This window comes from Bufo bufo, chromosome 3 (genome assembly GCF_905171765.1).
Source record: "Bufo bufo chromosome 3, aBufBuf1.1, whole genome shotgun sequence".
NCBI classification, from domain to species: domain Eukaryota; kingdom Metazoa; phylum Chordata; class Amphibia; order Anura; family Bufonidae; genus Bufo; species Bufo bufo.
This window is the reverse complement of record NC_053391.1, coordinates 237,383,532-237,409,692: the sequence shown is the minus strand read 5'-3', so window position 1 is coordinate 237,409,692 and position 26,161 is coordinate 237,383,532. Positions and strand designations below refer to the sequence as shown.

The following is a 26,161-nucleotide window of genomic DNA, read 5'->3' as shown; positions in this document are numbered from 1 at the left end:
AAAGGACACGTCTCCTTGAGCATGAAGAAAACCCAGCAGAGCAGTTGGAGCAATGATTGGAGATGCTTTGGGTCTATGTCAGATACAGGACTAGGTCTAGCTATGTTGTTAAAATATAGGCATGTACCATGTGATGTCAAATCCATCAGAGAGCTTGTCTCATGGCTTGATCTCCAGCCCCTCTCTGTCCTTACCTGCAACAATCACCTAAGTTGATTTATGTCCAAATCAAAGTTTATTCTTTTTGCCACAAATACATGCACTTAAAGGGACTCTGTCACCACTTTCTAACCCCCCCTTTTAAAAGTATTGTTATCTCCATGGCGCCCCTGTGATTACAAAGGTGTTGTTAGAAGATAAATTCGCCGTCTCCTTTTGATAAAAAGAGCTTTTATCTAACCTGTCAATCTTCTTGATAAGGTGCCCAGGGCGTTTCTGTCGGTCTCAAGCTGCCGCCCGCCGCCGCCGCTGTTGGTGCCCAGCTCCTCCCCTGATGCTTTCAGCGCCGCCTGAATGTAATGAAATACGCCTCCGGCTCTCGCTCAGTGCCCCCTCCTCCTTTTCAAAGATCCCGCGCGTGCGCACAGGCCTGTGCCTGATGCGCCCGTGCGGACATTTACAATCAGCCTCATTGAGCGAAGTGCGCATGCGCGCACTTCGCTCAACCTCCTCATCAGACGAGCACTGCAGCCGGCCGGCTGCAGTGCTCGTCTGATGAGGAGGTTGAGCGAAGTGCGCGCATGCGCACTTCGCTCAATGAGGCTGATTGTAAATGTCCGCACGGGCGCATCAGGCACAGGCCTGTGCGCACGCGCGGGATCTTTGAAAAGGAGGAGGGGGCACTGAGCGAGAGCCGGAGGCGTATTTCATTACATTCAGGCGGCGCTGAAAGCATCAGGGGAGGAGCTGGGCACCAACAGCGGCGGCGGCGGGCGGCAGCTTGAGACCGACAGAAACGCCCTGGGCACCTTATCAAGAAGATTGACGGGTTAGATAAAAGCTCTTTTTATCAAAAGGAGACGGCGAATTTATCTTCTAACAACACCTTTGTAATCACAGGGGCGCCATGGAGATAACAATACTTTTAAAAGGGGGGGTTAGAAAGTGGTGACAGAGTCCCTTTAAGTAAAAAAAAAATAAATGTCCATAGACTTTAAATCTAGTTGGCAGTACTTGGATACTGATAATTATTTTGCTTGTTTTTCAGATTCTCACTGTGTCTGGACCCCCAGAAGGAGGCACTCGTGTCACCATTCGAGGAGTGAACCTTGGCCTAGATTTTTCTGAGATTGCGAACAATGTACTGGTGGCCGGAGTGAAGTGCACACCTGTGGAGGAGGAGTACATCATTGCTGAACAGTACGACTTTTCTTAGTTGTTTTTTCTTTTTTAACTTTGGTGGACCATGAAATCCCAGCATCCTTGAGCTTTTGTAAAAGGTGCAACATTCAATGTAGAAGAGGTCTAGTCTGCTTGTAGATTTTTCTTCGACTTTGATTGGACCACATTAGTTTTCAGAACTGGCATATGGAAACCCTGCTTCCTGCTTTCTCTTTACATCATATGTTCTTGAAGAGAAAGATCATGCCCTTTCTTTTTGTTCTGAGGGGAGATAACCTGCTGCAAGAGCTGTCTGGCAGTAGCTTACTCCCTTTCCCCATTCTGAAGACATGCAAGCTTGACTCTTTTGGGGGTGTTGGGGGGCAGAGCTGTTGACCGACAGATATCTAAAGTGTATGACTAACTTAGAGGGGTTGTCTCAAGCATTGGTGGCATAATGCTAGAATATGCCACCACTTCTGGGACCCGCACCTCTCTCTAGAAAGAAGTGCCCAAAGTGAAGAAGAGGGCCCGCCCTCCATTCATTTCTATGGGAGTGCTGCTTGGTTATTTTCGGAAGTCCCATAGAAATGAATAGAGAGTGCACCACACAAGCATGGTTACCGCTCCATTCACTTCTATGGATTTGCCAGATATATACTTTCGGCACTCCTATAGAAGCCGCGTATGCATGGTGTGTTCTTGTTCACTTTGCGAGCTCTGTTCTACAGATAGGTGCCATTGGTGGCATATTATTTGGAATACTTCTTATATCTCAGTACAGGCTCATAATAAATCTCTAGGGAATCTAAAGCATTCCTAAATGAACTAATGGTCTATCCCTCTAACTTGCATGTATCAATAAAACGGATGGCATTTACATATTGAAGCCCACCTAGCCAAATGTAAAAGTATAAGTCTGCCTGTTTCCCTAGCTTCTATAAATATAAATCATACTGTACGAGAGTATGCAGAGAATCTTTTCCAAGCACTGGCAATCAGATAATGGCAGATAAAGCCAAGACCAACAATAATTCATTTATTACACAAGTCAAAATGTCAAAGAAAATGGGAAGAATAGAGCAGCAGGCAGACAAAGAAAAGCTGCTGAGCTGAACATATGTGTGCTGTAACAGGGCCTCCAATCTATTTATAAGCTGCGCTATGATGTGTGTGATAGAAAAGCATTTTCCAAAATGGGCTCCATTTAAATGAAATTCAGCGTTGACATTGTGGTTATAGGTTCTGCGTAGTGACAGATAACATCCTCCAGAGAAACATATGGCTTATAGAATATTCAATGATAATTTGCTATCTTAAGAAGCTACTTGGTTAATGTTTAAGGGGTTAATCAAGGACTACTGAAAATGTTTTACATCAAAGTCAACCACGACTCCATGGTTGACGCCTTTCACTCAGTCATTAGCATACTCCAGCAAATAGTAAGGAAGGGACAGAAAAAACTATGCAACATAGATTTGGACATTCAATATCAAGACTATACAGACCACTATAAAAATGTATAATTAAAACCCTTTAAAGGGGTTGTCCGGATTCAGAGCTGAACCCGGACATTCCTCCATTTTCACCCAGGCAGCCCCCCCTGACTTGAGCATCGGAGCAGTTCGTGCTCCGATGCTCTCCTTTGCCCTGCGCTAAATCGTGCAGGGTAAAGGCATTTTTTGGAGATCCAGTGACGTACCAGGGCTCTCCATGGGGCTGCCTGGAAGCCCAGTGACGTCACCGGCACTGATGGGCGGGATTTAAACGGCTAGGGCAGCGCTAAAGCCCGCCCATCAGAGCTGGTGACGTCACCGAACACACTGCCGGGCGGAAGTTTTCCGCCCGGCAGTGTGTTATTGAACACAAAAGAGACCTTGCCCTGCGCGATTTAGTGCAGGGCAAGGGAGCGCATCGGAGCATGAGATGCTCAGATGCTAGCCTCAGGGGGGCTGCCTGGGTGAAAATAAGGGTATGTCCGGGTTCAGCTCTGAACCCAGACAACCCCTTTAATGTAAATCAGCATACACTTAAAATATATAAATGTATAAATTTATAAAGGAGAGGAGATGGCTGGATCACGTGGGACGCCGCGTAGATCCTGGCAGGCAAAAGAGGAGGAATTACTCCTAAGGCGGTACAAGACCGAGCGTGAACAATCACGGCGTAAAGTGGTAAAGTACAAACACTCACCCTGAAGTTTTATCTGATGCATGCAGCTAGATGACTGTATATTGATATTGATGTGGTGAACGCATGGTCTGACACAGGATGAACTGAGTATCAGAGATTGTGGACACAGTGTTTACTGATTATCAGTGATTATCGGAGATTGTGAACACAGGTTGAAAACTAAAGGAGGAGGATTCCAATTGAGAAGGACAAGAGTGGCGTAATATACAGTACATTAAGTGGAACAGTGCAGGATTAAAATATAGAATATCCCCATAAATATGGATGAACATCGTACTTATCAATGAATTGACTGCCTACCACCATTTATGGGCATGATTATTTAATACGATATCAGAGATAGGAATATAGCTGCTTGCGCTTGTGTTTTTTAGTATATTATACACTGCTCAAAAAAATAAAGGGAACACAAAAATAACACATCCTAGATCTGAATTAATTAAATATTCTTCTGAAATACTTTGTTCTTTACATAGTTGAATGTGCTGACAACAAAATCACACAAAAATAAAAAAATGGAAATCAAAATTTTCAACCCATGGAGGTCTGGATTTGGAGTCACCCTCAAAATTAAAGTGGAAAAACACACTACAGGCTGATCCAACTTTGATGTAATGTCCTTAAAACAAGTCAAAATGAGGCTCAGTAGTGTGTGTGGCCTCCACGTGCCTGTATGACCTCCCTACAACGCCTGTGCATGCTCCTGATGAGGTGGCGGACGGTCTCCTGAGGAATCTCTTCCCAGACCTGGACTAAAGCATCTGCCAACTCCTGGACAGTCTGTGGTGCAACGTGACGTTGGTGGATAGAGCGAGACATGATGTCCCAGATGTGCTCAATTGGATTCAGGTCTGGGGAACGGGCGGGCCAGTCCATAGCATCAATACCTTCGTCTTGCAGGAACTGCTGACACACTCCAGCCACATGAGGTCTAGCATTGTCTTGCATTAGGAGGAACCCAGGGCCAACCGCACCAGCATATGGTCTCACAAGGGGTCTGAGGATCTCATCTCGGTACCTAATGGCAGTCAGGCTACCTCTGGCGAGCACATGGCACATTCCAAAGAAATGCCACCCACACCATTACTGACCCAATGCCAAACCGGTCATGCTGGAGGATGTTGCAGGCAACAGAACGTTCTCCACGGCGTCTCAAGACTCTGTCACGTCTGTCACATGTGCTCAGTGTGAACCTGCTTTCATCTGTGAAGAGCACAGGGCGCCAGTGGCGAATTTGCCAATATTGGTGTTCTCTGGCAAATGCCAAACGTCCTGCACGGTGTTGGGCTGTAAGCACAACCCCCACCTATGGACGTCGGGCCCTCATATCACCCTCATGGAGTCTGTTTCTGACCGTTTGAGCAGACACATGCACATTTGTGGCCTGCTGGAGGTCATTTTGCAGGGCTCTGGCAGTGCTCCTCCTGTTCCTCCTTGCACAAAGGCGGAGGTAGCGGTCCTGCTGCTGGGTTGTTGCCCTCCTACGGCCTCCTCAACATCTCCTGATTTACTGGCCTGTCTCCTGGTAGCGCCTCCATGCTCTGGACACTACGCTGACAGACACAGCAAACCTTCTTGCCACAGCTCGCATTGATGTGCCATCCTGGATAAGCTGCACTACCTGAGCCACTTGTGTGGGTTGTAGACTCCGTCTCATGCTACCACTAGAGTGAAAGCACCGCCAGCATTCAAAAGTGACCAAAACATCAGCCAGGAAGCATAAAAACTGAGAAGTGATCTGTGGTCACCACCTGCAGAACCACTCCTTTATTGGGGGTGTCTTGCTAATTGCCTATAATTTCCACCTGTTGTCTATCCCATTTGCACAACAGCATGTGAAATTGATTGTCACTCAGTGTTGCTTCCTAAGTGGACAGTTTGATTTCAAAGAAGTGTGATTGAATTGGAGTTACATTGTGTTGTTTAAGTGTTCCCTTTATTTTTTTGAGCAGTGTATAATGATATATTTATATAATTTATTTATACATTTATATATTTTAAGTGTATGCTGATTTACATTAAAGGGTTTTAATTATACATTTTTATAGTGGTCCGTATAGTCTTGATATTGAGTGCCCCCCAACTTTTTATATATTTAGGTGTGTTATACAGGCTTTGGGTGAGCCAGTGGGGTGTGCACCTATTCCGTCTCCGTGTTGGTAGGTGAGCCGCTTACATTTCTATTTTTATAGAATTGGACATTATTGGATCCATCCTTGGGCACAGGTTCTCTTTACCTTTCTGATGCCACATAATCCCACCAGTCATTTCATACACAAGGACCGACATTTTCTATATACTGTAGCTTATTTCTTGAGAATATGAAATGAAATGTTCTGGACGTCTACTAGGAAATTGACACGAGCGCCTGGACTGTGTAAGGGCGTTACTTCACTCCGATCAATAAGTCCATGCAACTCTTTGATTCTCAGGAAATATTCTACAAATGACTCTTGGACGGTCTCATTTGAACCACTGACTTGATACATTTTGGATTTCTTCTTTGCACCTGTCACTTTACAGTGTGAAAAGTCTCAGACATGGAAAAGAACAGCCGGACTGGGGCTTACTAGTGCAGATGTCAGGATGATGGAGTGCTCCCCCTTTTGTGTTAGGACACAATTGGGGATCACACAGGACTTTTTCTCATCTGTCACAGCTGATAGAGCCTGACTGAGTCCATCTGGGTTTCGAGGCACCTCTAAATCTACGCTTAGAGACTGTTTCCCGTAGAGACCTAAGCTCCAAGTCTGCAGTGTGGCTTTCCAGATGCACTGCAGTGTGAAACGACAGAAGGGTTAAGGTTTTGTAGCTGCTGTTATTCTTATTGGTGTGAATCCAGGGGTGTCCGTCTGGCAATCTCTGAGCTTAATGCCGATCTCCGGAGGGTTCTAATAGGAAAAAGAGACAATCAGCTGGAGGGTGAGAAGGGTGATGGGGAACGCTGGGGGGCATGCTGTATGCTAGAATAGGGGAGTTAGCATAACTGTGCAAATCCTAGGAAATGAAAAATGGGAGCGGATGGCAAAGCCATGTGGGTGCAAAAATGGAAAGACAATGCAGTAAAGAGTGAAGATGACAAAATGAATGCAAGGCAAGAAGAAACATGATTCAGAGAGGACAATTTGTAAATGGATTTAATACAAGCCTGAATTTCCTTAGATGTTATGTATTAATGTCATACAACTGACTGAAGGGAGAGGTTTTTATCTGAACTCTTCTATTCTTTTTTTAGAATTGTGTGTGAAATGGGCCCGGCGACTTCTGCCTCCACCTCTGGCCCAGTGCTCCTCTGTATTGGAGAATGTAAACCAGAGTTCATGGCCCGATCTCTGCAGCAGTATAGCTTCGTGGTGAGTAGCAAAACAGCCCTCAAAGCCTGACTATCTCTGTGTTCTTACGAAACCATGCAGATACTATCATAAAGGAACTTTCCAAACCTTGTGTTATCCAGACATAGTGCCAAGGCTTTACAAAACTCAGACAGTGTTGAAATTATTTGTCCTTCAGTGGACTGGTTTTCCCCATTTAGTGACAAAGGTTGGCCCAAGTTTTACTTTATCCGTTCCTTTGTAAAACTATTGAGACACATACCGCATGAGTTTTTCATGTTGAATTATGGTCAGTAACATCAGTTAAAGGGGTTTTTCTGAGATTTTTTTTGACTGATGACCTATCCTCTAGATAAGGTTATCAGCATCTAATTGGTGGTTGTCCGACACACGGGACCTCCGCCGATCAGCTGTCTGAGAAGGCACCGGCGCTTGCAGTAGTGCCACGGTCTTCTCTCAGCTTTGCCTAAGCCATGTGACATCACGTTCATCAGTCCCATGGCCTAGGTGCAGCTCAGCCCCAGTGAAGGGTTGCGGGTGTCGGACCTCCACCAATCAGATAATGATGACATATCCACAGGAAGGTTATCAGTGAAAAAATCTTGGAAACCAGCTGTAAGATTTATTAGTGTTAGTTATGGAGAAATACAGTGACATCTATAGGTGCAGTAGAGTACTACTACCTCCCAAATAAAAAATACATTTTGTGCATAACTTTTCAATCAGATGAATATGGTTTAGTAATCGGCTGTATATTATTGACAGGACGTATCCTTCTATTTTATTTCATGTTTGTAAATAAATTCTTGAATTGTACCTGGATCGTGATGAGCGAACCAAATTGTTTGGTTCATCTCTGTATTTGGAACCTGTATTAGTAAATCAGGTATTAGGAAGCCAATATGTCATAGCAGTCACGACAGTGAACAAGGAAGAAACATAAATACCTAGTGAGGGAGTATAATTAAAAGTATCTATAATCTTGTCCATATTAAAATTTCGAGCCTAAAGGTACTATTACGCTGACAGATTAGCCAGGCGATTGTCGGGAGGGAGGCGTTGCCTCCCAACAGTCGCCTGCTTGCTAGAGGAGGAGACCTCTGCTATTACATGCAGCGAGTGATCGTTAATGCTATTGCTCATCCCTATACTTATCATTGTTTGCTGGCAGCAGAGCGCCTATTACACAGCACGATCTGCTGCTGGCAAACCAGGATTTTTAAACATGCTAAAGGCCTATTAAACCAATAGATAATTGCTAAGATGATCTCCAACGAGCATTCATAGTAACGCTCGTTAGCAATGATCTGGCAGTGTAATACTGCTGCTGATTACCCGATAAACGAACGTTTGCAGGTTCATCGGGTAATTGGGATCTTTTAACATTTTTAAAAATCTTGGTTTGCCAGCGGCAGATCGCGCTGTGTAATAGGCTGCCGGAAAACAATGATAAGTATAGGGACAAGCAATGGCATTAACGATCGCTTGTCCCTATATTGAGGAGGAGATATCTGCATGTAATAGCAGTGGTCTCCTCCTCTAGCAAGCATGGGTTCCCTCCCAACAATCTCCTGGCTGATCTGTCAGTGTAATAGTACCTTTGAAAGATCCCGATTACCCAATGAATGAGCGTTTGGGCATTCATCGGGTAATCATTGGCAGTATTATACTGCCAGATGATCGCCAACAAGCGTTACTACAAATGCTCATTAGCGATCATCTTAGCAATTATCTATTGGTGTAATATTGCCTTTAATCTCACTAGAAGTCATTTTCACAGGGTTGGCCCATCCAACGCATGTTCTTCCCAGTAGCCGTTTCTGTTCTCACCATTTACCTGTAATTTACTGTTAGTGCACAGCTAATAGCACTGATAGAAGCAGCAGCTCTCTTCTCCAATTCGCCGCATATAGTCTTCCCTAGCAGCAAATTATAGGTTTGCTCAGGCTCATGATAAAATGACACATTTTTTCTGAAAAATCAATGCTAAGCTTTCTGCAGCTCAACTGCAACAGGCTCCTCTTAATCATGTAACCAGCCATAACTGTCACTGTGTGCTTTATGATGTCATTTAACAAAAGTAGCCTGGAAAGTATAGATAGGCAGGATGAGGACCCTAAAAGGAGTTAATCCTATTAATGGCGACGTTTAAGGGAGCCGCTTCATATAAAACCCGCCATTCTTCTCCTTGCTAATTAATGAACTTTTATTACTGTATATCCTGCTGCTGTCCCAGAAGGCAATTGTTCTTCCTCATGGTGACCTTGTTCTTTCACCATTTCTGTGTCCCTTTCATAACCATTCACTGCCAAGAAATTCTAAATTTTTTATTAAGAGCTAAGTACCCTTTGTAGTTTTGATTACCTGGTCACATTGGGGCAAATGTACTAATGTGATACCGCTCTTAGACCTTGTCTTGAAGATGTACATTTATGGCACATAGGGGGATATTTACCAAGACTGGCGTTTTCTGCACTGGTCTCGATATTCCCCGTGCTGCCAGAGGATGCACCACATTTATGCCAGTCCATGCACCTAAACCAAAATCTACAGCAGCTGTGTACATTTCTGGCTTCATTTGTGCTGCTGACCACGCCCCTTTCCCGCCTTTGCCACACCCCCTTTCTGAAAAGAGGCACGGGTGGTGTTAAAACTACCCAGAGTTTACAACTTTTTAGCACCGCTTTTCTGGTGTTGGCAGATGATAAATCTCCCCCATAATGTTGTGTCAAGCTGTAGACCTATTTATGAAGCAAGTAGGCCATAATGGAGGTTGTAACTTTTTGTTATACAGCAATAGCATTTTATTTAGATGCTGTAAACTACTGTTAGTAAATTGCCATAAATTCAATATCAAGACTGCTGGACATTTTTAAAGGGGTTATTTAGATTTTAAAATTGATGCCCTGTCCTTAGGATAGGCCATCAATAGGCCACCTCCTGCCAATCAATCGATTGGGACAAAGCTGCAATAGCAAGCACAGTCACTAGGAAAAGTACAGCGTGTGGAGTGCAAACTGGTGTAAAACCTAGTAAACAGTGAAAAGACCATCAATAACACATATATCTAATCAAAAAGCCAAAAAAAGGAAAAAAATCCAGAACCCCGAAAGGTTTATTTTGCCTGTGATTTTAAAGGCTATGGTCTCCTTTGGAGGCGATTTTTTTTATTATTATTGAATTCTACTCATATTAGAATATATAAGAATATATATATATATAGTAAGAAGTGAGTCACAGTATAATGAGTGCTCATGAGCTGTCAGAAATTCAGAGCAAAGGGCTACACATGAAGCTGTACAAACACAGAGACTGAAATCCATACAGAGAAAAGGGCTGAAATGTGGAAAACTATTTGTAGCCAAAATGAGTAGAATGCAGCAAAAGAAAGTGCTCTTAAAGGTGTCCATAGTCTTTAGGCTACATGCACACAACCAGGTGCCTCCTGTGGCCGTATTGCGGCCCGCATACAGTGGGTCCACAATACATGGGCACCGACCGTGTGCATTCCGCACCCATTCACTATGGAGAGCTTCCGTGGTGTTTCTGCCCGTACCTCCACACCGCAGAAAAGTAGTGCATGCACTACTTTTTTGCTGTGCGGACCGTCGGATGCAGATCGCGGACCCCAATTCAAATGAATGGGTCTGCGATCTGCATGCGGATGCCTCACGGTCTGTACCCGTGCATTGAGGACCGCAGATTGTGGTCCGCAGCACGGGCACGGAGCCCTAACGTTCATGTGCATGTAGCCTTAAACAATAAAATCCAGTAAACTACACATTATCGACTTCAGAGTTTACAGAAATCATTCATACTGAGGATTATTCTCAGTAACCTGTTCCACAGTACTGTACAGAGAATGCCCTACTATCTGTCCTTGTCTCCATTGGGGCCTGCATTCTGCAAACGCAAAGGGTCGATTGCATAGGAAGCCAATTAACCTACAATTAGAGGACCAATACAGTTTCCAATAAAACTCCTAAGCTGTTTCCCTTACATGTGTGTGACCTTGGCTCGCTCGCTTTACTCCCACAATAGGATGATAGCGTGATGTTATTGAATGCGGCTTTACAAGAATGGAGAATGTTTTATCTCACTAAATCAGATGGCAAATTCTTTATTGCAAAATGACATCTGGATAAAAGGGACGAGGTCAAGGTTATAAGGACATGGCAATAAGGTTGTCCAGCTTCATGCTGTAGCTCGGATACATGGAGAATGGTTGAAAACCGATGCAGCATATCTGCAGCATCTAAGCTGGGTATTCAGCCATCCCACTCTCCCAGGATCATGTGTATCTGCCAACAATATAATGGATTCAAGCGCTGCATACCTGGACCCACAAGACACAATCCCACTCATTATTTCTGATTTATGGGAACCTGAACCTGTAACAACCTTTCCGAGACCTCAGCGTATTGCTCCATCTCCCTCCTCAGCAGCGAGCGACACAACACATTCCGAGGCAGTATCTCCAGAGTGCCCCGAATATCCTTAGATTTTCCTATCTGCTTTTATCATTATTGCTTTGCATGCGAGACATAATACCCCTTATTCCAGCCATTCTGTTGTCTGCTCACTGCAGGTTATTGCTGGGGGCTAGAAGAAGCATCTGCAAATAGAATAATTGCAAATACTTGCGACAATCTACATGTTGGGCTGCAAATAGCTGTGTATTTTTATCAGCCGTTTAGGAATCAGTCTATGCCCTTGGCTGTCATCCATTAAGTTGTCTTATATTCCTAGATTCGGCTTATTTATTAACTCCGTTTTGCTTTGTTTCTGGCTTCGAGTCTTCTATATACCAGGGTAGCACACAGTGTTAACACTTTTCTATATCATCAAAATGTGCAATAAAAAGAATTTCTACCTTTTGTAGGATTTTGGCTTCTTTCCTTAGCTCTTGGTGCAGAGAGCATGAGCGCAGGAAGAATACCTCCAATGCTGTTCAAAGGGGTTATGCAGGTGGTGCTATACAGATACACTTGGTGTCATGTTTTATTACATGCAGTTACAAGAGTATTTCGATCCAGGTGCTAGTTTAAAAATGTTGAATATTTTTCATGGCACAACCATTTTAAGGGCATTTTCTGGACTTATAAAAAACATTGAGATTAATTTACAAATGCTGTCTTAAACAGCCTAAAACTAACCCAGGGGGTAGAAGATGATAATATAGTGATACATGTGGTGTGCCTTGCTAGACATGTTACACACTTCTCTTCCTCATGTCACCTCTTGGTTGGCTTACTTTGCGTATTTAAAACCACACCCCTTTTATATAAACCACATCCCTTTGTATAGGCCACTCCCCTTTAACATTAGTCACACCCCTTTTGTATAAGCCACAGCCCTTTTCTGAGCGCTATCTAGTGAGGAGCAAAAAATGTCTAGTGCATAATAGATTTGGCACAAGACATGTACGCCATTTTATTGGACAAAATAAGCCAGATTTCTTTTTTGAACCTTAAAAATTTTAATAAAAAAAGAATTTAAACAGATTTCTGGCACATTTGGCTTAGTAAAATAGTAAATGTCCCCCACTGTGTTGCTGTATACACAATTGTTTAATGGTTTGTTTCATTTCCAGAATCCAACTGTGTCTCAAATTAGTCCATTTCGAGGTCCAGAATCTGGGGGAACCATGATAACTATCACTGGACACAATCTAGGAGCTGGAAGCACCGTTTCAATTCTTCTTGGCAACCAAACCTGTGAATTTTATGGGTAAGTGGTGTTTTTTTATTGTGTTTATCTCATTAGATGTATGTCGGCCAGACTTGCTGATGTGTATGGAGATTCCCGACTCTTGGGCATATTGGATTAACGCAGTGGCGTGCCTAGGGTATTTGGCAAACGGGGTGGGTCCTTTCTCTGGCACCCCCCCAATACTTTAAAAAAAATTGTACCCCCTCACAGTAGTATTGCTCTCATTGTGCCCTCTCACAGTAGTTATGCCCTCTCTGTGCCCCTTTCACAGTTGTAATGCCCTCTTTGTGCCCCATTCACAGTAATAATCCCCATTGTGCCTCTTTTCAGTAATAATCCCCATTATGCCCCCTTCACAGTATTAATCCCCATTGTGTCCCCTTCATAGTAATAATGCCCATTGAGCCCCCTTTATAGTAATAATGCCCACTGTGTCCCCTTCTTAGTAATAATGCCCATTGTGCCCCCTTCACAGTAATAATGCCCATTGTGCCCCCTTAATAGTAGTAATTCCCACTGTGCTAGTAATGCCCTCTGTGCTGCCCGCTCCATAGTAGAAATCCCTATTGTGCCCCCTTCACAGTAATAATGCCCAATTCATTATAGTAGTAATGCTCTCTGGCTCTGTGCCCCCTCCATAGTAGAAATCCCTATTGTGCCCCCTTCACAGTAATAATGCCCAATTCATTATAGTAGTAATGCTCTCTGGCTCTGTGCCCCCTCCATAGTAGAAATGTCCATTGTTCCCCCTTCACATTAGTAAGGCCCTCTGTGCCCCCAGCCCCCAGCTGTTTGAAGAGAGGGCAATGCTGATATGAGAGCTGCTTTCTCTGCTCTGTTCACCTGCTCGCCGTAGCATTTTCAGTGATGAGCAGGTAAACAGAGCAGAAAAGGCAGCGCTCATACAAAAAAAAAGTGGACAATCCCTTTAAAGACATACTTGGAAAACATTACATACAGCGCTAAAGAACATACAGGGTCATACAGCGCCACATATGTACCTCTTACATCCAGTGACTTCTCTTCTCTGATGTAGATATTCTCTTTCCTCTTCTTCTCCTGTTAGACCAGACCGCCATGGTGACTTCTTTCAGCCGCGCCTCGTCTCTGCAGAGTTTAACAAACAGACATCTTATTTTCTTACTTTTTCAGACCCCCCACCTCCAGACCCCCCATTAGACCACTCCAAACCCCCAGTCAGACCTCCAGACCCCCCCAGTCAGACTTCCAGACCCCCCATAGAGGGAAAAGCAATGAGCGCTTCCATCTGTATTGATGGAAGCGCTAATTGCTTCTGGCACCCCCCTGAGAGCCGGGACCCGGGGCGGACCGCCAACCCCTTCCCCCTAGGCACGCCATTGGATTAACGTTTTCTTCTCCAAGGGCCACCATCATTGTTGTCTGGCAGCGCTTTTCTTACTCCTCCCATGTTCAGTTTGGAAAAGATTTATCAAACAGGTGTAAAAGAAAACTGGCTTAGTTACCCATAGCAACCAATCAGATTCCACCTTTTTCTTTTCAGATCTCCTTTGGGAAATTAAAGGTGGAATATAACTGGTTGCTATGGGCAATTAAACTATTTTGATAACTCTCCCTCTATATGTGTATGTGAAGATCGGATTGTTTGGCCAATATTAATTTCATATTAATGGCCAGCTTAATTTTCGGTGCATACATCCAGTTAAAGGAGTATTCCCATCACAGACAATGGGGGCATATCGCTAGGGTATGCCCCCATTGTCTGATAGGTGCGTGTCCCACCTCTGCGACCCGCACCTACGCCGAGAACGGAGGGATTAGAGTGGTGACTGGAGGACCCCGGGGTCCTGCCACGACAAGCGCTCTCCCCATACAGGTGAACGGGAGGGCACTGCGCTTGCACGGCCACCGCTCCCATTAATTTATATGGGGTCGATGGAAATAGCCGAGCCAGTGCTGGTCCACCTCTCCATTTACTTCTATAGGACTGATGTAGACTGTGCTTCATTAGTTCCATAAGAGGTGAATGGAGTGGTGGACCGACATGTTCAATACATGCATACATATTCTCAGGACTCAGGGACCCCTTGTTCTCAGGACTGTGGGGGTCTGACCATTGGGACCTGAGCTTTATCATCTATCCTTTGGATAGATGATAAATCATTTTCATGAGATTTCTCCCTTATTGTGTAACAGGGTATACCCACAGACAGCAGTAGTAGTGTTTACAGGGAATCTGGGCCTTAAAGGGGTTCTCTGGTAATATTGATTTTTAAGCAATAAAATAGAAGATTCATACTCAACTTGCTCCACGCCAATTTGTTCCTCTGCCCTACCTCCTATCTCCTGTTTACATCCGGCCGGCCATGGGATGGGCATGGTGAGAACCTTTATGTAACGGACCGTTTCAGCAGACAAGGGGTTAAAATCCGTTTAGGCGATAAGCCCCTTTCTGAGAGACAGGCACAGCTACTGCAGGACACCAACCTCCCGAACTGGATACAAAGTAGCACTCCAAACTGGAACCTCACGAATAGCTGCTAGCAGACGAACAGGGATCAGCTTACACTCCTGGCAATCGGTCTTCTAACAGCATACAGCGAATCCCCCCAATAACGAGACAAGGCTCCGTGTTGAGGGTCAAGCAGTGGTCTGACTGTACTTCACGTACAGCCTCTTTTATTCATAAACCACAAACATAGTACTGCCCACAGGGGTTTGAAATACAACCAATCAGTAATTTACAACACATACAATGTAACTACAGCAACCAATCGTTCACACCCCCAGAGGACCAGAATGAAGACTGTGACATAAACAGATACAACATATCCCCACAATGCATCATGGTCTCCTCCTCTCTGTCCCGGAGACAACCTGAGGAGCAATCCAATTATCTCTGAGGACAAAGGGAGATCGCCAATACACATGTGAGGACAACAGAACAGACATCACCATTTAAACACACAATGGGACAATGGCACAATAGAAACACACCCAGCATTTTCCTCCCAAGCTGACAAGTTACACTTATTATAAATTGTTACAACTTTGTGAGTTTACATTGGCCATACATATAATTTACATCAATTTAAACAGTATAACTTGGGGACAAACTTATCCAAAATTCACTTGAATCGGTTCAGGGGTTTAAAAGTTAGTATATGGCCCATAATCAAGGGGCAAGAGGCCAGCAGCCAGTCCTCTCCAAAACCCAGTGGCGAGGTTGGTTTCGCCACACTTTATATATAATCTTTTGAAGTGACCTCCTTCGGGCTTGTGTCGCTTCAGTCATGTATGGCCAGGATGGAGTTAATACCTTACCGTGGTCTGCCTACGTGCTTTAGGTTCCTGCTATATACAGTAATTATCCAGGGATGTGGCATGCCGGAAGAAAGAATAGCATTTGATATGTGTGGCCGTGCATGCTGTGCTCGCTGGCTCCCTTGTCCTATTTTGAGAACACTTACTCCAGTCATTGTGTAGCGGGGGAGCCTGATTAGATGAAGCATTTTATAACGAGATTGGGGCTAATTACAGCTTCCCATTCTTCAGCCTGCACACCGAGTTGTGGGTAGATTCTGCTTGACGGCATAATAATAGCATGGGAAGCTAATTAACTGATCACAGGGAAGGGGCAAGATCCTGCCAGCTGTAATGTATCGCTTAGGATTGGGCTGGCAGAAGGGAGAGTGGCCTGATGGACTACTGTGGTGGATGATACCGTGGGTTCATGGAGTTACCCGAGTCTGCACAGACGGACTTTATGGGCATGTATCTTACCATAAGCATCTGTAAAAGCAGTGGGTGTCCTGACCATGGCCATGTTAATGGAAACATAATAGGGCACCCATAGAAGTGTTTGGGGGCGTTTTTATAGATTCCATACGGATCTGATGCACATCTGGATGCTGTATGTATGTATGGAACTTTTCTCCCTTATAAGCATTACTGTCTATCTATCTACCAACTTATCTGATATCTATTTATATTTCTATCTATATGTCTATCTACAGTATCTATCATATATCTATCTATTATCTATCTATCTATATGTCTATCTACAGTATCTATCATATATCTATCTATTATCTATCTATCTATATGTCTATCTACAGTATCTATAATATATCTATTATCTATCTATCTACAGTACAGACCAAAAGTTTGGACACACCTTCTCATTCAAAGAGTTTTCTTTATTTTCATGACTATGAAAATTGTAGATTCACACTGAAGGCATCAAAGCTATGAATTAACACATGTGGAATTATATACATAACAAACAAGTGTGAAACAACTGAAAATATGTCATATTCTAGGTTCTTCAAAGTTGCCACCTTTTGCTTTGATTACTGCTTTGCGCACTCTTGGCATTCTCTTGATGAGCTTCAAGAGGTAGTCCCCTGAAATGGTTTTCACTTCATAGGTGTGCCCTGTCAGGTTTAATAAGTGGGATTTATTGCCTTATAAATGGGGTTGGGACCATCAGTGGCGTTGAGGAGAAGTCAGGTGGATACACAGCTGATAGTCCTACTGAATAGACTGTTAGAATTTGTATTGTGGCAAGAAAAAAGCAGCAAAGTAAAGAAAAGCGAGTGGCCATCATTACTTTAAGAGATGAAGGTCAGTCAGTCAGCCGAAAAATTGGGAAAATTTTGAAAGTAAGGGCTATTTGACCATGAAGGAGAGTGATGGGGTGCTGCGCCAGATGACCTGGCCTCCACAGTCACCGGACCTGAACCCAATCGAGATGGTTTGGGGTGAGCTGGACCGCAGAGTGAAGGCAAAAGGGCCATCAAGTGCTAAGCATCTCTGGGAACTCCTTCAAGACTGTTGGAAGACCATTTCAGGTGACTACCTCTTGAAGCTCATCAAGAGAATGCCAAGAGTGTGCAAAGCAGTAATTAAAGCAAAAGGTGGCTACTTTGAAGAACCTAGAATATGACATATTTTCAGTTGTTTCACACTTGTTTGTTATGTATATAGGGACAGTCATAGTCACATATGCTGCAGGGGAGAAATCATGCTCACGTTGTGTCATTTCTTTGTTTCTGACCTATTAAAGAGATATTGTCATTGTAGTGCAGCCTGATCAGACTTTGACACTTACTTTAATACTAATTTGAGACTAAATGGCAGCTAAAATCCCACATTTTCAGTAAGGTTCAAAGGCGCAAAGATCAAGTCTGTTGTCAGCAGCGATTCTTGTTCCAGGTTGTCTCATGAGTATCACACCCTCAAGGTATGTGACAAGTGCTGCTAGTAGTATACATTGTTCATTGATTCCCTCTTGACTCTTTACAACACCACCCAGGATAGGTCGTCAGTATCTGATCGGTGGGGACCCGACACCGGGGACACCCACCAATCAGCTCTGTGAGGAGACCGGTGAGCGCCACAGCGCCGTAGATTGTATATCGGCTGTGCTTGGTATCACGCTCAGTCATCCTGGGCCTACTCCCTATTGGACAGTGCCCTGATTCTTGTGGTCCTCTGGTGGCTTCTGTTGTGTGATGGATTTCCAACTTCCACTGCAACAGATCTTTTCTTTTTTCCATAATTGATTTCATCACAACAGAGCAGGATTCAGGTTGGTTTAGTGAGATGACTTTGACACAGCATGAAATGGTTCTCCTTCTCTTGGAAAAACCTCTTTGTATATTTTTCGCATGGAGCATTGCCACTAGCCTCCATGCACAATGGAGAACCTGTATCTGCCCTAAACTGGATCATGGAGATCTGCAGACAGATATGGCCAGGATGCAGTACTGTATTTGCACTGAAGTGCTTGCTGCATTGAATTGTATAGCAAATAGCACCTAGGCAGGTCTAGTATACTATGATGGCTCCTGAATTCAAGCATTTGTGGCTTTGTCCATATGACAGGAGATCCTAGAAGGGTACAGCCCCACATTCAGGTTTCCTGATGCAGCTTTGAAAGCCAAAACCAGAAGTGAATTTAAAAAAAGAGAAGTGATCTCTGTCCCTTATACTTTCTCTATCATCCATTAGTGATTTTGGCTTCCAGAACTGCATGAGAAAACCTGACTGGTCCCACAGGATGGTGTCAGGAAGGCTACTTTCACATCTGCGCTTTTTCTGTCCAGTTTTGAGATCCAGCATGGGATCTCAAAACCACAGTAAAACGATTTCATTGTTATAATACAACCAGCTGCATCTGTTCTGAACGGATCCAGATGTATTATATCAAATATAAAGAAACTGGATCTGGCACAAAAACCATTGTAAGTCAATGGGCGCTGGATCCGTTTTTTTCGTGTCCAAAAAAACTGATCCGTCACCGTTGACTTAAATGGTTTTTGGTGCCAGATCCAGCTTCTTCAGATTCCCATGCCGCACACAATAACTCTGTTTGCAGTGATTGTGTGCCCGGCATGGGAACGCAACAAACCAGGACCAAACGCATTCTGGTGCACTCCGTTCCGGTTTGTTGACTTTTGTCCCCATTGACTATGAATGGGGACAAAACTGAAGCGTTGTGCTGCGGTTTCGAGATCATGTACCGGACCTCAAAACCGGACAGCACAACGCAGATGTGAAAGTAGCCTAATACAGTTGTATGAATTTTGCCTACATACCGTATATCTTTCCAATCATCTCATGTCTATGGTCGAGGTCACAGAGCTGTAGAAGCTACAATGTGTCATATATTCTGGTGAGGAGGTTTTTTATCTTACATGCAGTCTCTTCCTGGAGGATAAAAAAAATCCTTGCAGAATAGGTGACATTTCCATGCACGAGCCAAGAAAATATAGCGCTGGAGATTTTGCTGGGACCTGCACTATATTAAGCACAGAGGCAGCACAATATATAAAAGACATAATTGTGATTCAGCCTCCCGCTCCATTCTCCCCTGTAACGTTTATTTTATTGCTTGGTGAGCAGGTGCTTGATTCTCACAATCTGTCGGAGTTCATTAAATACTGCCCCAAACACACTGCTCCCATCACAGCGGCGGGAAGGTCACGCTCAGATTCCTTTATCTTTTCTGAGCAAATAGAACACCCACATAGGAAACAGGAACAGTGGAGGAGAGCGGGGATTACACAAATGTGAGGAAGGAGTGCAATTGTACGATTCACAGATTTATTGGCATCATGTGCAGATTCATGATCATATTCTGCAGCACGCTATTATTAGAGAACTTTAAGGGAATTTCCACAGCGATAATGAAAAAAAAAATGGGCCAGAAAATGGAAAAAAAAATAAAAACATTCATTACTCACCTCTCTGAATCCCTGCTGCTGCCAATTCGACACTGGCTGAGGCAGATCATCGCTATGGCTGAGCTGGCATTTCCCGAGTGTCTTCAGGACCAGGAAGTGCAGAGCAGCAGAGACCATAGCAGCATCAGAATGACCCTTTCTGACCCTGGAAAACCCCTACACTGTTTTGATATTTCATGTTGTACTTTTCAGCTCCTGCTTGTTCAGAGTCACCTAGTGTTTTGAGGAGGTAAAGAACAGGAAATTTTTGAGCATCTTTATCCAAAAATGGCCCCCATTGCCGTCCTTTTAATTTGCATACAAGGCATGATTGATGTGAGTGCATGCTGTTTATATTTCATGCCCCCCTTTTTATTTATAGGACATCTTGTAGAGTTGGCTAGGTTATATTGTGTCCCAGTGTGTGAATTGGGAGATTAAATAATTGGAGGTTCCCAATGTCGCATATAGAGAATTTCTTCATTGTATAATGATAATATATGACTTCTTCCCTTTCATAAGATTTGAATCCCCTATGTGCCCGTAGGAAACACGGGCAGGTGTTTCGTGCTGGTGACCCGGACCACGATGCGTTCATGGTGCATACAGTCTAAATTGATTTCCAGACATATTGTCTGCAGTACATACATGCACGATTCATCCAGCAGTTTATGCAGAAAAATGAAGATTTGTGCAGATGATGAAATGATCTCAATGTCTTTATTGCAGGAGGTCTCTGAATGAAATAGTCTGCGTGTCGGCTCCGTCCTTGCACGGCTTGGGCCCGGTGCACGTTTCAGTGAGCGTGGACAGAGCTCAGTTAGAGAGCAGTCTGCAGTTTGAATACATTGATGACCCCAAGGTGCTGCGCATCGAACCTGAGTGGAGCATTGCCAGGTAGGATATGAAAGTTCTTTTTAATGGTATTTAAGTGGAGACTTTGTTTTTGGTATTTTTTAATGTTAAAACAAATGTAACTATTTAACTATAAGGCTAGGTCTAAACGACGACATGTGTCGCGCGACACATAAAGCACAATTACACTGCAACATGTGTCGCGCGACATTAATGTCGTGCGACAATTTTTATAATGGTAGTCTATGGTGTTGCACTGCAACATGCGACATACTGCGACGCAGAGAAATTCTCCTCAAATGGGTTTTTTGCGACAGTCGTGTCGCTGTCGCAGCATGTCGCAGTGTGACACTATAGACTATCATTATAAAAATAGTCGTGCGACAAAATGTCGTCGTGTAGACCTAGCCTTAGGCTACATTCACACGACCGTTGTTTTGGTCCGTATCTGAGCCGCATTTTTTGCGGCTTGGATGCGGACCCATTCTCTTCAAAGGGTCCACAATAAAAATAGGCATTTCTATGATAGGCCGCCCGCTCCGTTCCGCAAATTGCAGAATGCACACGGGTGGCATCCGTAATATGCGGACCGCAAAACACGGCACGGTCGTGTGAATGTAGCCTTATATGTAAGACACTGCCAATGGGTAATGTGCAGATGCCAGTTGTTTTCCCCATTGTTGGAGCTGTGATCACTTATTGCAGCATAGCAGACTTTATAAAAATCTTAGGCCTCATGCACATGACTGTGTCCATTTTGCAGTTCGCAAACCGTGCATCCACAAAATACAGAGGCCATCCCCATTTTGTTGTGGACCCATTGACTTCAATGGATCAGCGATGCACCTTTTGCTAACAAGTATAGGACATGTTCTCTCTTTTGTGGGATGGAAACAAGGATGCGGAAAACACACAGAAAACAGACACGGCCGTGTGAATGACGCCTTATACAGGTTTGAGGTATTATGAAAAACATGTTCTGCACATTAGGGGCGTTCTGCGACCATGCTTTACACTACAGCTTTGCTTACACAGTAATAATTTTGTACTAGCAGCAATGTAGTGTAACAGCTCATTCAGACAAACAATTTTCATGTCTGGGTGCTGTCCCAGTGTAGAACAAAAGTGAAAAATGGACAACATACTCATGCCATATGGATGGAAACAATGGATAAATAGACTGTCATGGAAAATCATCCGTCTTACCGATAGCACTTGGACGAATTTTACAACCCTAAAGCGCGGGGAAAGGACTGAATTAAATGTGTCTGGATTCTGCTGGGTGCGGAAATTAATGATTTGAGCGATGCAAGTGCATTCAAAATTGTTATTTATTTGTAATTATTTTTTTACAAAAACCAAGAAGCGAAATGACCGGCAAAGGTGTAAAGAATCACAAACTGTTTGGAGCAAAACCAAATGTCACTGTAAGTGCGGCCATAAAGCAAAAATGGGAGCTATTAACAGATGAAAGAAATTGCCGCACTACTTCATCTGTACAGGACAGCAAAATGATTCATTTGGGACGCGGCAATATGTCACGGCAGAGGCCTAATAAATGAGGCAGGTTAAGTCACAAGTATTGAATGGAAATGATTTTCGAGGCTGACAATGAAAACAAGCACACATTTCTAAGTTTCCACCGGTAGCACTGAAATACTGGAGCAATACAAACTGAGTATGTCTTTTTATAGTCTTATACATGTGTTAAGTCACATGTATACCAATGAAGCTCTCTTGCATACATACATGTATTACCGGTAGTCACCATGCAATAGTGCAGCAACGTGCACAGCTACAACCCACTTCTTTGATTTAAAGGGGATTCTGGGATTATTAGGATTTTTAACAAATATGCTCAAGTAGTTACTTACCTCGCTGATTTTTTTCTATCTTGTATGTAGCACTTCCAACCAAACCCATGATGCACTTCTCCTTTCTCTGCCACAGCTCCAGGATCGCCTCTAACAACCCCAGCTAGTTTATAGCTCCTCCCACCAGCTAGTTACATAGACACTCCCCCATCACTGCCCCTAACAACCCCCAGCTAGTTTATAGCTCCTCCCACCAGCTAGTTACATAGACACTCCCCTATCACTGCCTCTAACAACCCCAGCTAGTTTATAGCTCCTCCCACCAGCTAGTTACATAGACACTCCCCTATCACTGCCTCTAACAACCCCCAGCTAGTTTATAGCTCCTCCCACCAGCTAATTACATAGACACTCCCCTATCACTGCCTCTAACAACCCCCAGCTAGTTTATAGCTCCTCCCACCAGCTACTTATATAGACACTCCCCTATCACTGCCTCTAACAACCCCCAGCTAGTTTATAGCTCCTCCCACCAGCTAGTTACATAGATCACTGACAGGCCAATGGACATAACATCACAGGAAATAAGAGCTTTATGGACATGGTCATGTGACCACAGCCCAGAATGGAAGAATTGCTTTAGAAAATTAAAGGTTCCTTCACAAATGATATAAATGATGTAAACTGTAAAACCAGATCTTTCCAAGAAAAGGGAATAAAAGTTTCCTCGAATCTTTATGCCTGCGTATTCTCAGTTTTAAGCTGACCATATACATTAGTTTAACGTCAGCTGAACCCGCCAATTTTCTAAGGGCGGATAAAGAGCGGGAGGCTAGATCTCAACATGCACAATCCTTTTGTTCTTAGGGAGATAAGCCTCAGCCAGAAGTGTGTGGCAGACACTTGGGCTACATTCACACGACCGTTTGAATGAGTCCGCATCCGTTCCGCAAAATGGGGCGGCAAAAGATGCGGACAGCACACTGTGTGTTGTCCGCATCCCTTGCTCTGTATTGTGGCCCCGCAAAAAAAAAAATAGAACATGTCCAATTCTTGTCCGCAATTGCGGACAAGAATAGGCATTTTTTATGATAGTGGCAGCATGTGCGGTCCGCAAATTGCAGAACGCACATGGGCCAGTATCTGTGTTTTGAGGATCCGCAAAACACCACATTCGTGTGAATGTAGCCTAAAGGAGAGATTTTTTAAAGCTGGTGTAAAGGAAAACTGGCTTGGTTGCCCATAGCAACCAATCAGATTCCACCTTTTCATTCAGAGCTCCTTTAGTAAAAGAATATGGATGTGCTGTATATCAGTCATTAGTGGCATTGTAATATTGTGCATGGCTATATTGGCAGATTACTACAACATCTGATGTGTCAGCCGCGCCTCCCTGTGGACCCGCTCAGGTTTTACTATGTCCTGAGACCTTTAGCCAGACTTCTGTTTGTTTAATGTCTTTAAAATACCAAGTCCCCATAGCACCACAAAGCTCTCGTTCTGCGCTAGGTCTGCTATTAACCCCCAGCTGTCCACATAAACATATTTACAGCCACCGCATTATCACGCTTTTTTATTATGTATTTCTTCACTTTCACAAAGGCATTACAATATCTGGATGTGTAAGCCGTGAAATAGAAGGAGGTCTACTTATCCCATGGCATCTTGTAGTCTTAACCCAGGGGAACTGCAATTACATAGTGACCTTTACATTGCCAGCAGCGGCCTTTTGAGAAGGTTTGCAGCGACATTTGTGTGGTCCCTGAATGTTCTCCTTGATATGCCATAACCAAATACGTCGAATATAAGGTCCCTCTCACAGCGTCTTAATAAGTAGAGAATTTATAGATTTTCACGTATTACCAGGAAAATCCTGTACATTAGCTTTTTCATTTCTCAGTACTATGGGATCTATTAAAAGACTCATGCATTAAGAACCGGAGAACTGGAAATTGCTTACATCGTCTGTCTTGTATGTATTTAATTAGTGGAGTAGCTTAAATACATTACATTCTTTTTTTTTTAGCTTCACTATATGCGGATCTGCCTTCACATTTCTGCTGGCTGAAATTGGAAACAGACAACAAACTGCTCCACTCCCTCTTAACACTTTACGATTTATGGGGGAATTAAAGGGGTTGGCCAGGATTTTAAGAAAGTTGTCTAAGAGCAGAAAATGGTGTCGGATGAAAGAAAATAAGCTTTACTCACCCATTAAATCCCCCATTCACTGGTCTGGGTGTCCCTGCTTGTACTACAGCAGTGACGTCACATACATCATTCACATGACCACTGCAACCAGTCACTGGCAGCAGCCAGGGGCGTAGCTAAAGGCTCATGGGCCCTCGTGCAAGAGTTCAGCTTGGGCCCCCCTTCCCTCAGTGCTTTGTGGCCAGGGGCAGGGAAGCACATAGCCTTCATGCTGCCTGAGGCATAAATTGAATCGGCACCCCCGCCTCATGCCAAATACTTGACCTAACCCCTTCCCTCCAGTCAGAGGTCTAACTTGAACAACATGCACTTTCTATAATACTGGTGTCTTCATACGCGGCACAAGGGTCGTTGGGCCCCCTCAAGCTCCTGGGCCCGGTAGCAACTGCTACCTCTGCACCCCCTATAGCTACGCCCCTGGCAGCAGCAGTGATTCCTGCATGTACAGCACATGACCACTCAGATCAGTAATTTGCTAGAGTGGTCTTTTATGTACAAACTGAAAAAATGGCGTGGTGTTAAACAGGCAAAAAGTGCTCAAACCCATATGCAGTTGTGCATGTATATAGAGGGGAGCAATTCCTGCACTTGTGGCCCGTTGCTAATGGCGATCCCCAGCAAAAAATGCATACAGTGGGGGATGCCCGCAGCGAACCACAAGTACCACAATAGACATCCAAGATAGCAATTATGTGGATGTGATAATCAATATAACAGTATAATAACATTTGCAAATATGGGTGCACTCTGCAGTCTTAGTAACCCTCAAACTGATGTTAAAATTGAGAGATTAGCCAAGATATCCTACTATGGAGGACATGCCCGAGCACCGCACCAAGGTTTCTCAAGTAGCTCGAGTCCTAACACTCACCTACCTGTGCCATATGGGCAATACCAGGGGCCAGTGGGCGAATTACAGGAGCGCGAGGTCCGACTCAGGTGAGTGTTAGTACCCGAGCTACTTGAGAAACCTTGGCGCGGTGCTCGGGCTCAGACATGTCCTCCATAGTAGGATATGTTGGCTAATCTCTGAATTTTAACATCAGTTTAAGGGTTTAGTAAGACCACAGAGTGCACCCATCTTTGCAAATATTATTATAGTGCTCTTTTATGTACTGAGTATTTTTTTTTATATTTTTTTTTGGCCAATTTTCTTTGAATCCCAGACAACCCTTCAGCATCCAGTGTCCAATATTCCATGTGTTCAGAACAGTGGTGCCATTACAACGTAGACTACCAGTTCAGTAGTAGTAGCATTGATTGTGCACTGCTGTATTAGGCCTCATGCACATAACCATATTTTGCATCCTTGTCCGATCCACATTTTTTGAGGGTTGCACATGGTCCTATTCATTTCTGTCGGTTGGGAAAATGCTGTCCACATCCACGTATCCATTCCAGAAATTATCTAACATGTCCTATTCTTGGCCATATTGCAGGCAAGAATAGTCATTTCTAGTGATGAGAGTGAGAAAAAAACAGATTGCACACAGAAGGTGTCCATATTTTTGGGATC

The 26,161-nt window shown here is 43.9% G+C and overlaps 1 protein-coding gene across 2 annotated transcripts in view; it reads left to right on the top strand.

Annotated features, from left to right (window-relative positions):
• Positions 1-26,161, top strand: part of PLXNA2 (plexin A2) — a 301,825-nt gene that overhangs the window by 234,782 nt on the left and 40,882 nt on the right. For both annotated transcript variants that reach the window (XM_040424057.1, XM_040424056.1), the window contains 4 exons: positions 1,208-1,359; positions 6,749-6,866; positions 12,439-12,575; positions 20,495-20,662. In XM_040424057.1, coding sequence (XP_040279991.1) covers positions 1,208-1,359; positions 6,749-6,866; positions 12,439-12,575; positions 20,495-20,662 — 575 coding nt within the window. The remainder of the gene's footprint in view (positions 1-1,207; positions 1,360-6,748; positions 6,867-12,438; positions 12,576-20,494; positions 20,663-26,161) is intronic.